The sequence below is a fragment of the Dinoponera quadriceps genome, unplaced genomic scaffold (genome assembly GCF_001313825.1).
Source record: "Dinoponera quadriceps isolate SergipeBrazil2010 unplaced genomic scaffold, ASM131382v1 scaffold1352, whole genome shotgun sequence".
Classification (NCBI taxonomy): Eukaryota; Metazoa; Arthropoda; class Insecta; order Hymenoptera; family Formicidae; genus Dinoponera; species Dinoponera quadriceps.
The window spans coordinates 724,095-736,946 of NW_014555567.1; the positions used below are offsets into that span (position 1 = coordinate 724,095).

The window sequence follows — 12,852 nt, forward strand, 5'->3', positions numbered from 1 at the left end:
GCGGCGCATATCGGAGAGGAGGAAGAGTGGCTACGCCGCTGCCTCCGTTCATCGCGTTCTGACTCATTCGTTTCCCCAGCGGCGCATCCGAGCCGGATACACGATACGTTACGTAATCGCGGAAAACTGCGGCAAATCGGAAAGGCACTCCCGATTCGCCATTATCGGGGCGTTTTCCGCGCGGCTGTTTAACGGATAGTCATGCGGAAATGCAGCCGCGGGACGAAGCGAAGTTACGGAATCGGCAGATGCGGTTGAACCGGCTCCAGCGAGCTGTAAGAACAAACGTAGTATCGGGGCGGCTCGGATACGCGTCTAGTTGTAAGGTCGATGCGGCTTCACTCAGCGGTGTCTAATACGATTTTGAATTAATTAATTGGTCGTCATAGTGCTGACTCAACAGGTGTTAATCTCGCGTTACCGGCGCGTTGATCGAACGGGAAATACGAAAAAAAGGGGATAAAAAGGAAAACATAAATCGAAGAGCCGGTCGTTACACGTCTTATTAATTTTCCGACCGGTCGTTCGTCGCACGCGCGATTCCGCGACGCGGAAACTTAATAATAACGTCGGCCGGCTTCGTAAATGCACGGTGGTTTCAACCGTAAATCTCATTTCTGCTTGCGGCGGCCATTGTGAATCAATTCGAATAATTGGATCTGTGTTTAATTATTATATTACGATAAATCGAAGCGCGGCGGAAGTTTATAACGAGAGTAAAATCGATCTCGTCGTGCACAGCGATGAAAAAGTAAATCGTACATATAAAATTTACACACACACACACACGTATATACTCATACGCATATATATATATATATATATATATATAAAACGGTGGCACATCGTACGCCGATATCGCGGAAATGAATTTCTACGATCGAAATTCAATTTGCTGACAGTGCCGCCGAAAAAGCCGGTGATATATGCCGACGCCAGCAGGAGTTCGGCTAAAACGCTGCAGCCGTTTAACGAGGGTAGCGAGATGTCCCTGTTGTGCGAAGTGCTCGGAGGGTCGCCTCCGCCAAAGGTCGCGTGGTACTTCAAGGGCGAAATGGTGGACGACACGTACACGCAGGAGCACGACGATATAACATTAAATCGACTGGATATCTCCAAGGTCACCAGGGACTTCCTGAGCGCCCGGCTAATTTGCAAGGCGAACAATACGCAGCTTATGACGCCCCTCTTCTCCGAGATCGTTCTGGATGTGAACCGTGAGTAATCGGGGATCGTATTCGCGCTAATTGTAATTGGACGCGTCGTGAGAAACGATCGTGAGTCGCAATCGATCGGAAGCCCCTCGGACTACGTTCTCTTCCCTCTCTGCGTTTTGTATCGCGTTTCACAATTGTCGGGAGGAAGGATATCGAATCTTCTCGTCGTCTCAATTATAATTAATTCTTCTATTTGTATACGCTAAATTTAACGACGTTTAATATTCCTGCTCGGTCGGTTCAGAACTGCCCCAACATATGTCGGGATAAAAATAAAAAAAATAAACTTTTCCGCTGGCGATTATTTCATCGGAGAATTGCCGATGGTAAATGGAACGAACGTGTAGTAGTTCGTTGAATCGGCGAGCCGCTCTCTCTCTCTTTCCGTTACAGTGAAACCGTTGGTGGTCAACATCACGAACAAGCAAGCGCACTTATCGGCGTTAAGAACGTACGAGATCGAGTGTCTGAGCTCGGGTTCCAAGCCGGAGGCGGTGATCACCTGGTGGAAAGGCACGCATCAAGTGAAACACATGGCCAGAAATGTGAGTACCCGCACCGCGCTATGCGGCGCCGTTGCGTTGCGGCGCGCGTCCGCGTGTCCGCCTGACGACGAAGGATTCTGAGTTCTTCGTAGTTCGCAGACAGTCCGAACGTCACGAGGAGTGTGCTGAGCTACGTGCCGACGATCGAGGACGACGGGAAATTTCTTACGTGCAGGGCGGAGAATCCCGTGGTGGCCAACAGCGCATTGGAGGACAAATGGCACTTGCTGGTGTACTGTAAGTCACTGCATTTGTCCGCGCGAGTGTATCACACATTACGAGCTCGTCCCGTAATCTCTCTCTCTCTCTCTCTCTCTCCCTCCCTCTATCTCTCTCTCTCCGGCGGCTCTTAACACGAGGCTGCCCCCTGTTGCTGTTCGATTAACAGTCTTACACTCGCCGTCTTATTGTGCGTGAGATCGCAAGAAAAGAACGTGAGGTATCTCTCTCTCTTTCTCGCTGCCGATGCTTTCAGACGCTCCGGTGGTGAGCATTAAGTTGGGTTCCAGTTTGAAGGCGAACGATATAAACGAGGGCGACGACGTCTACTTCGAGTGCGAGGTCCGCGCCAATCCCAGGTCGTACAAGCTTCTCTGGTTCAAAGACGGCAAGGAGCTGCATCAGAACGCCACCGCCGGGATCATTCTTCCCGGCGGGCAATCGCTGGTGTTGCAGAGCGTGACGAAAGCTTCCGCCGGGGAGTACTCCTGTATGGCGGCGAACGTGGAAGGGAAATCGACCAGCAGACCCGTGACCCTCGAGGTGATGTGTGAGTACATTACACTTCTCTTCCGCCATCCGCCGTCGACGGTTATCGACGCGTCAATTCGGCTCGGAGGAAGGCAGCGACGGTTCTTAATTCATCATTCTTACCGCTCGCGCGGTATTACGTAACGACGTCGTTATTCTAATTTTATTAATGCATTCGTCGCTCTCCTCCCTCTCCCCGTCTCCATCGCAACACCGGCCGATATTATCGAGAAGCCCCGGTAAATCGCGGTTTACATAGAAGCGTCAATTATCGGGCGCCGCCGCGGGGAATGGAAATGAGAAACCGCCGGGGCGCTTCACGCGGTCGCGCTTATTTTCCTCACGAAGGGCGTCGCCACGGGTGCGCGGTAAATTGAATCTACCAGCCGGCGCCCGCTCGTATTTTCAGACGCACCGATCTGCAAGGACGGCTCTTCCACCCAAGTGGTCGGCGCCCTGAAGCACGAAACGATCTCGCTGGTCTGCGGCGTACAGTCGAAACCGCCGCCCACGACCTTCCACTGGACCTTCAACAACTCCGGCGAGCTGATGAGCGTGCCGGCCACCAGATTCGCGCAGGTCAAGCCGCTCAGCCTGATCACGACCCACTGGCACGGCTCCAGACTGAATTACACGCCGGCGAACGACATGGACTACGGCACGGTCGCATGCCGGGCGAGAAATCGGATAGGGGTGCAGAGGACGCCCTGTTTCTTTCAGATCATCGTCGCCGGGAAACCCTATCCCCTGCAGAACTGCACCGCCCTCCAGTCAACCGGACCCTACGCGTATCGAATGGGTAAGCGACGACGGGAGGGTTCTTCCCCCGGAACCCTCTCAACGACCCGCTAACTGCGCCATTACACCCGACCATCATCGTAGATGACGCCTTACGGCCCCTGTTGATCCCGCGCTCAACAGCCTGTTTCCTTGTTTCCCCCTGTCGAGAAATGCGAGACACCGCCGCCTCCGCGTGAACGCGCTCGTAAAATTAGCCGGTTCTTCCGTATCGATTCGGCGCTCGGCCGCTTCCACGATTAATTTAATCGGACAATCGACGCGCGGTATGCGCCTCGCATCGCGAGATGTCCCGTGACTGGGAATTCCGGGAAAGAGGCTAGCGGGGAAAATCCCGTGTCGGCCGAACGTCCTCGAGGTCGAGATGAATGTTGGAGCTCGAACGCGGATTCGACGAGCAGATGCGAAATGTTGTCCTTCGTGCAGCCACAGTCGGTAACCCGAATCGAAGTTTCTCGCCGCTAACGACTACGGTTGTCCTCCCTCTGGTGCAGCGCGCGCTGCCGAGCGCTCGTGACGCGAATCTCGTCGGAATTATTAGCCATTTAATTCGAACTGACCCTTCTAATCGACGTAGTCGGGTGTACTTAGCCGCGGTGACGTTCGCGTCGGGAAGCAATTAGCTCGAGCGAGCCCGCGTGTTTTTCTTCGTTCGATCGTTCGTTCGTTCGTTCGAGAGAGAGAGAGAGCGAGCGGGTTTAACCGTGCCGAACTGTGTGCGTCCGTGTGAAAACAGGTCACGAAGACTTTAAAGCCACCGACTCGAGGGACGCGGACTGCTTGATCGTCAGGTGCTCCGAGGGATTCGACGGTGGTTTGCCCTTGACTAATTACGAACTCGAGGTCTACAGCGAAGAGAACGTTTATCATGTCAATACCATCTACCTGAACCACACCGATAGATCCGGTTCATCCGGCCCGGTCTTCGAGGTTCCCGGCTTAGAACCCGGACGGAATTATAGACTTCATCTTTACGCCGTCAATGCCAAGGGTCGCAGCGACCCCGTTGTCCTGGAACCGGTCACGCTCAAGGGAGTGGCGATGTACACCACTGGTGAGTCCTCCTCTCGGGAGAAGTCCCCTCTCTTTTTACCTTTTTATTCGCTCTCTGTTATTCCAACGGAATCGTCAATTTCGGAGTGGCGTTTGCCGGCCGACGTCGCGTCGAAATCGCGCCGATCTCTCTCGCAGCGGACGGCACGCTTGAATCAACAAACATCACGCGGGAGGCACTTGAAGTGGCCAACGGCGAGCCTTCGTCGCGGGCGCCACGCAGATGAATAAACTTTTATCGACGCGAATTTCACGCCGACGGGAGGAAGTCGCTGGAGATTACGAAAACGGCTGGATGGAGGCGTTCATTCGCCGGCGGCGAAGAGCGCCTACGTCGCGCTATCTTTCTCGGGTGTATAATTTCCGGGGTTATTATTATTGGTCTTAATGTATGTAGATATTATTACGTCGATAGCGTTCGCCCACCCGTGATTAACCCTCGCGCGCCTTCATTACGTAATCTTAACGTTTCGGAGGGAAAATAACAACGAGGCGGGTTAATAAGCGCTAACGAGCGCATCGTGGAAAGAGTTTCGGAATATTCGGACCCGAGGCTCTTAATTGGACCGAATTGCGCCGTGAGATTAAGCAAACACGCCGGCACACGTCGCGGAGGGCTCCTGTTTATTCTCGGCGCAATTATACGCGCATTTGGACCGACTTCGGAATCTTTGCCTCGCGGGTGCTGAAATAAAGGAAGAAAAGGGGGGAAAAAAGAAATAAAAGAGAGGACTCGCTCTCTGTTCTCTAACGAGTCTCACCTCGTATTTTCCTGTATGCGCGCGCGGCCGTTTAAACGAAGTGCCGTGAATTACAGAGGCCTTCCCTCTGAAATTTTGTCTCTTCGCTTCGGCCGCTTCGCCCGCTCGCGCGAAAACTCATCTTTTTTCATTTTAACCTTTGAAAAATAGCGCGGCTGACCGCGCGCGCAGTTTACCAGCGGGTTCGCGGCGCCACAAATTCGAGCTAATCTCCCGATTGTACACGATCATTGCCCCCCCCCCCCCNACCGTTGTAAAATATTAGACCGTACGGCGCGCGTCGAATTTGCGTGCGAGAGCGCGCGCGACCCCGACTAAAATATTCGACAAACGTAGCCTCGCGCCATTTCGGTTATCGAACTCGTCGGATAGACTTTCAAATTCCGCCGTCGATTAAATCCATTTCGGACTCGGCCGTCCAAATCGGTGCTCGTCGCGACACATTTCTGCCGTCGGGCGCGCCCCACGGTCAAATACTAATCCCGCCGTCGGGCGAGCGGTGCCAAATCGGGCGCGGGCATTATCCGATTCGTCGGCCACGTCGATACGTCGCCCGCACAATTATTATACGACGCCAGGCCAGCCACTCCCGGTGGTCGCTCGTTTTTTGAGAAACCGGCCCCCACCGGCTGCATCCGCCGCTCGGGGTTCCGTCACCGTCGTGCTCTCCTCTCTCTCTCTCTACGCACCCGGCCCGCGGACCTTGAATTAAAATCCCATAAAGCCCAAGTCTCTTTCCTCGCCGCTGCCTCATTCCAGCTGCATTTATCGTCTTTAATTTCCATCCTCATGGGTTATTCATGCCGGCCCGCGCACGATCCTACTGTGTGGAGACGTGGGCGCACAATTGTACATACATCGATGCCCGTGCCTGAGTGTAAGTGCCTCTGTGCTGTGTGGGCGCGCGCGTGCATCCACGTACACACACGCGTGTACGCACGCGCGCTACTCCGAGCTCATCCCGGATCCTGACGCGCCACTACCACCGTATCGGGAGATCGCTCCAACCCTCTCCCGCGAAACTCGCTCCCGAATCTTGCGGCAGCTTCCACCTATTCCCGCGGGGGTGGTAAACATTCTCTCTTAACGATACAGCGATGGGGAAATGCTCGCGAGGAGAGGAAGAAGCTTCCGAGGTCTCGGAATGACGGACCCCGGCAATCGCGTGTCCTCCTCCCCTACCCCGTTCTCGATTGTGCGGCCTCCCACGGTGTCGATGTATGCGCGTCACGGTGTGGATACGTGTATGTGTGCACGTATGTATGCGCGTGCACGTGTACGTGTATATGTATACACACACACACACCGCATACAAAGAGACACATGCACGTGGGGTTGCGCGCGCAAGACAGAGAGAGAGAGATCGTTCGTTGGCTAACGAACCAAGGCGTTTTCTGAATTCCAAAGAGCCTGGCCATCGCCGTCCGTGGACCCGGTCCTCCGCCCACCTGCCTCTTAATCTTTGCTTCCGGAAGCTGCCTGCGTTTCCTCCGTGATCCAATAAGTACGGGTGGAAAAAGCGAATCTCGTTTACCGGACACGTCGGGGGCGAACGCCACTCCCAGACGCTGTTGATGTCGTCATCAGTTCGGCTGTCCATCCTGATGAGGACGAATGTTCTTTGCTGGCCGAGAATACACAGCTACACGTTAGAAAATCACACGTTCCGCGCGCAACGACCGGCTATTAATCTTGCGACGAGCGCGCTACAATCAGCGGGATTTGATATCACCGCCTCCTGGCCGGCGACGTCTTCTGTTCGGGGGGGGAAAGGGTTTTCAGCGGGATATGAAATCGGTGAAACAGCTCGGACGACCTCGGGATCCGACGTTAACGGCAATCCCGGTGGTTACACGGCAAGAAAAATTAGTATCAATTCAAGGATATGGGGATATATACATAAGCAGAAGAATAAATATTCTTATACGAAGATAAAACTGGNGGGGGGGGGGGGACTCTTATATATGAAGTCTATATAGTTCCATTAAAAATATCATATTCTCGTTGTTCAAGGATAATTCTTATAAATTGAGAAGAAAAAATAATGGATATGGAAAGAACGATATTTACACTAATACTATTCTTGGCTTGAAGATATCGTTCATTCTATGTTTTCCCTTTAATTTGTGAAAATTATTCTTGAGAATAACGCATGAATAATTTACGCAAAGACAAGTTTCATTTTCGTGCAAGATCAAATATTCTTGATTATATTTGGGAATGTGAATCTTGAATCGATATTAAATTTTTTCCGCGCAATGAGAGCGACGAACGAGGCGAGCGAAGCGCGCGCATTTTCTTTCTCGTATTCCGAGGAGAATATAGAAATATTAAGTTAAATAAAATATAGGAAAGTTACATATTCGATTGATTTCTGCCATGTCGCATTAGAGAAGGACAAGTTAACGATACACCGATTCCAACGCTACGCTTTTCGCCGGACAACGCCACGTCGTATGGACCTTAGTCTCGTGTAATGTTAAAGAACGATAATGTGTTTGTGCGCGAGAGCGCCCGGATAAAAAACGTCTCCTCCGGCTGTAAATTGCCGATACGTTTCGCCGTTTAATGAAAATCGATTTCGTCGGATCCAAAAGAAAACGTTCGAGCGGCGTTCCCATCGTTACGCACTAATCCGATGTGGCTGATTGCCGCTTAATTATCGAATTGTGACGTGCGCGCACTGTCGATGGTCCAAAACTAACTTGACATTCGTACGATCAATAACTCGCTCGCGCTCCGTGTTCATCTCGCAAGTATCGCCATCAAATCGGATGAGCTAACAGAGTACGCCGCGTGCGCGCGCGCGCGCGTAGAGTTTCGCGGCGGTAAACACGACAGAATCCACAAAATGTTCTTCGTCGTCGCAACGGTAACCGGTACGCGCGCCCGTTAATTATACGGAGCTCGGTGATGATGAGCATGCCAGTTAAGTGCATCGTCCGCGGCCAATAAAGCGTCGCTGTTGCGATCGATTACAGTTACTCCAGTGCCTTCGTTAAACATCTGTTCCCAGACGATAGAAAAAGTCGCAGACACCGAGTATTATCGAGAGAGAGAGAGAGATGGAAAACAAAGTGTCGTTCCTTTCGGATTACTGCGAGACCGTCTGATCCGAGTATCCACTCGGAATCTGTCTTCGAGGTTCCATCAATTTTTTTATCGTCTCGGGAACAGCAGATCGTGTATAAGTACACGGTCCGCCATATGTTACTAGGTTGGAACGCCCGTTTCCAGAGCCGTTCACGGGTCGCTCCGACGACGAGGACGACGACGCGAATCACGTTTTGCGCTTGTTCCTTCAGGTCGCGGGATTTCCGACGAGACGACCGATTATAGCCTCCTGGTGGCGTGCTTCGCCGGCGGTGTAACCGCTATTTGCATTCTGATCGTCGGGATAACGCTGACCCTGTACCGTCGCAACCATCCGACGCAGTCGGTGAAGGTGCAGGCGGAGCTGGTGCAATACGAGAGCAAGGAGGACCACCATCGGGCGGTCGCGCCGCCGCCGGCGGGGACGGCGGCGACGGCTACGGCGACGAACGAGACTCAGCGGGACGACCTGAAGGAGCAGATAAACGCGGAATTGCCGGACGACGATCCGGACGTGATACCGAGCAAGGTCGAGAAACGGCCGGACATCTTCGAGCCGGGCTACGCGGCCAACAAGCCCGAGCGGTCGAAAGACTTCAGGTATCTCGAGGACCTCGATTACCCGTCGCCCTCGTCGGTGCTTCACGCCAAGGACTCCTGGATCTATCCGAACGGCTACGTGGAGAAGAGTGAGAAGAGCCTGAGCCCGATTCGACCGAGCACACTGCCGGTGCACCGCACTCACGATATTTACACGAGGAGTTTGCGCGTACAGGAGAGTTGTATATAAAACGGGAGGGGAGCGCACGACGAGATCTCCCCTCCGGATCCCACGCCAAAAACCGTCGTAGCCGCGATTAAACGACGCCTGTAAATAGACAATAAATACCGTTAAGGACCCACCATCCTTCCGAGCCCCCTTTCCGACTCGTCGATATTCCTATTCTTGTTTTTCACCTAGGATAAGATCAAGTAGCCGGTAGCTTCGTACTCGAGGAGAGAATACGTGATCATTCCGGGGAGCGTCGTGAGGGACGACCTGCCACCCTTGTCGATCGAGACAGTCGTCATCGGGCGCGATTTATGCGCGTGTACAGAGACAATAATTTCCGCCGTTAAGATCTCCGTCACCTCTCTCCCACATTGGAACACTTTCCCCCCCTTCTTTCCTCCTTTCCTTCCTTCCTTCTATCCACCCGTCAACTATCCGCGAATGTCTGGGAGAGCGTACATGTTTTGTCTACGGATGTTCTATCGTGCTTCGTGGTTAATTAAATGGTCAAATGAATATGTAAACGTTTGTATATATGAATAATAAATCTTGTTGTTTAATATGCACGAGTTCGCAGTCGTTATTTCTACGCGAACGCGAATGACACTGGGCGTAACGGGCGGAACGAACCGGCGATCGGCGCTGGAATGCTCGGGGTAAGTATCTGGGATGAACAAATTGTACTTCCGAGTCTCGCCGTCTCTGTCCCTCCTGACTCGGACTTATTTCAATTAACGAGGCCCCTCGGCTCGAGGGTTAAAAACTGTCCATCGTCGCCGGGCCATCCGGCACGATCCGTTGGACATTTGCGTCGCGTGCTCGCGTGCCCGTCCTCGCACCGTTGACAGTTTGACAGATCGGTGAATTGGCCATCGCGGGCCGACGGTTAAATTGGCACTTACTAACAACGTCAAACGCGCCGCGATATTCGCACGCGATATGAACGGCCTCGAGTCGATCGTAGATAAATTGAGCGCGAGAACGTGCGCCAGGGATATCGCACATGTACACGTCAGCGGACGTGCTTGATGATGGAGTTCCTCCGGAAAATTTGCGTTACCGAGAACGACGCAGCTGAGATGTCGAGGGAGGGGAAGAGAGAGAGAGAGAGATCTCTCTCGCCGACTCGGACAGCCGATTCCCCCGTACGATCCGCAATCTCTACACGGTGCTGGGAGATCGTAGCAGCCGAGTGACGTAATCACCGCGAGCCGTCCTTAAGCCATGCGACTTTCGTTGTTTGCGCTATTTCAGCGACGCCGTCGACGGTTTGCTCTTCGACAGACTTCCTGTAAGCCGCTTATCGCCAGGGTCGCGCGATAAGCTAGAAATCGACGTGGATAGGTGTCCCCCCGCTGGTGGCAGTGTGTACCGACGATGACGGGGTGTCGGGCTACGGTAGGGCGACGATAAATCACATCGTTAGGACAACGCGTCTGCCCTCGCCGAGCCATCGACTCTCGCTTCACGTCGAGCGGAAATAAACTGCCGGCGAGCCGCGGAAGTAGGCGAGTCGGCCGCCCGATGAACTCAGATTCGACCCCTATTCTTCGTCATCGGCTTGCTGCACCTTACCTCTCGACGGACGTCCGAGCTACGTCTCGCGCTCGAAATAAGCTGTCGTTACGCGACATACTCTTTCGTCTCTCACCCCGTGTCTTCGCGATCCTCCTCCTCATCCCGTCTCGCCCGAGCCCTCCCTACACGAAGTGACAGAGACGGATCCTCCGGCAACGTCCTGGGACGGTAGTTTCGGGTAAACAAACCGCGATATACCCCAAAGAGAGTTCTGTCGTCGCGTATGTCGGTCGGTTGGCTCGGGTGGATGCACATCGACCACCATGTCCAGGATAATTTGACGACTCATACACGTAGCGAGCCGCTTGTCGGCCCCTCGGGAGTAATCCTCGCGTCGTCACGAGGATGTCAGACGATGTCAGAAGAATTCGAGGATTGCGAGGAGGCGACGGCGAACGACTACCGGCCGTCTTTCATTGAAGATACGAGGGGATACGGTGATCAACGTGTACGCACGTGTCCGTCATTCAACGCGGGAAATGTTCACTCTTGGACACGGTGGACTTTCATTAGAGTAAGTAGACGTAGATGGACGTTGCGACGAAATTTCCCGCCTCGTAACGTCAAAGAGGAAGGTGTACGGAATATTTTGTAAATGTGTTGGATCGATCACAAATGTTATTTCGTAGGGATATCTTTTCTTCGGACGTATGCCGCAAGAATTCCGAGCGTGAATTTCTCCGTTTCCGACATCGTGAAGTAAGATGACCGCGGTGATTACACGGGAGCCTTAACAAATTTAACATTAAAAACTATAATATTAGATAAATAAACGAAATTAGAAAAAGATTAGAAAAATATGGCGGAAAGATCGCGAACGTTATTCCTGTCTCTTCTGTTTCTCCTTTTCATTCAAGTTTCAGAAAATATTTGCGTCCCGACAGCCGTCGATTCCCTTTAGACACAGGCAAGACGTCGCTATAACTATAAAGGACTCGACTCTGGAGAGACTAATATATACGAGCTGATCAAATTACAAGCTGAAACGTTCGCGTATCGTACGTACTCTCTCGCGCGTCCTTTCCCCGCAGGGGAAAGTACTAAACGGGGAGGAATTCTATTTAGAAATAGATTCGCGCAATTCCGTCGTCGAGATCCTCTTGTTATCTGGAGAACAGCGGTGATTTCAAGCGTCAAAGCGGGGAAATTAATTATTCCCTCTGACAATGATAGACGTTATTCTTGCATAAGACTTAATTTCGTTTTCGTGAATGCCCGACTAAATGAAGATTGAGCGCGATTGCATTAAGTATTTCGTTAATCCTATTCCTGAATAGACGCTACGGCGTCTTTAATTTGCACTCGGGCTATCCGGTGAATTAGGCCCCTCCCCCACCTCCCCCTCCCGCACGTTTCGTACGACCATTCGACGAATTAACATTTTAGATTGTACCGACAGAAAATATTACTTAATCCTTGGTGCCGACGATTCGGGTGTTTCCCCATCCCCCCGGCGGCATCCCTCGTCGTTTACGACCGGCGACGGTCTTCACTGTGCTGTGTCTTCGGCGCCGCCGTTGTCAACGATACTGCGAATTGAAAATTTCGCGAAATTTCAATAAACGCGAAAGTGCTCGCGACCGGTTTTTCAAAGTGGGAGGACCGGTCGATCGGGGCTGCCGTCTGTTTCGATGCGAAATGACACCTTTGCGGGACAAATTTGCGTAATATATGGAGCGACAAGTCGAGGAACGCGGCGATGTCGTGTTGTGTTGCTGGTGCTGCTCGTAATACGTTTTTTTTTTTTATAGCGCTCGAAATTCCTGCCTGGAAAGACTGTATTTATTCGCGGCAGTGAACTCAAACGACTGCGGGCCGAGAATAACAGTAGCGGAACCCCCTGCGGTATCGTATCGGTAATGCAGCTCCGAAACGGAGAATATCGGGATATTGTCCGTGGCAAGGTATCGTGAAATTTTACAACATATTTTCGCTAAGATCTCCGACAGCATTATCAGGGGCGAAATATCATGGAATCATTTTTCTATCACGGTTTTTATACCTCATTCAGCCCCCTCGTTCATTACGTCACTTGTATTCTCAGATTTTCCCGGAGAAAAGTTGCGATCTATTATATGTCGAATATAACGCAATATATATATACATATCTCCCCCCCCCCCTTTTTTTCCAACGCCGTTGTTCGAAAAATTGCAGCTTTCGTAATACAACGAGGAGAGGAGCGTAATTTTCAGACACGCATCATTTACACATCCATTTTCCGCATACGTTTGCCTTGTTACATATTGATTGGATCGTTTGCTACGTGTTACGTACATGTTGGCGG

The 12,852-nt window shown here is 52.2% G+C and overlaps 1 protein-coding gene across 1 annotated transcript in view; it reads left to right on the forward strand.

Moving 5' to 3' along the window:
- LOC106744713 (hemicentin-2-like) overlaps positions 1–9,551 on the forward strand; it is a 36,349-nt gene extending 26,798 nt beyond the window's left edge. Inside the window, exons 3-9 of the mRNA XM_014619687.1 lie at positions 903–1,217; positions 1,611–1,762; positions 1,855–1,999; positions 2,238–2,531; positions 2,922–3,311; positions 4,047–4,364; positions 8,430–9,551. Coding sequence (XP_014475173.1) covers positions 903–1,217; positions 1,611–1,762; positions 1,855–1,999; positions 2,238–2,531; positions 2,922–3,311; positions 4,047–4,364; positions 8,430–9,007 — 2,192 coding nt within the window. The 3' untranslated portion in view covers positions 9,008–9,551. The remainder of the gene's footprint in view (positions 1–902; positions 1,218–1,610; positions 1,763–1,854; positions 2,000–2,237; positions 2,532–2,921; positions 3,312–4,046; positions 4,365–8,429) is intronic.
- Positions 9,552–12,852: the final 3,301 nt, after the last annotated feature.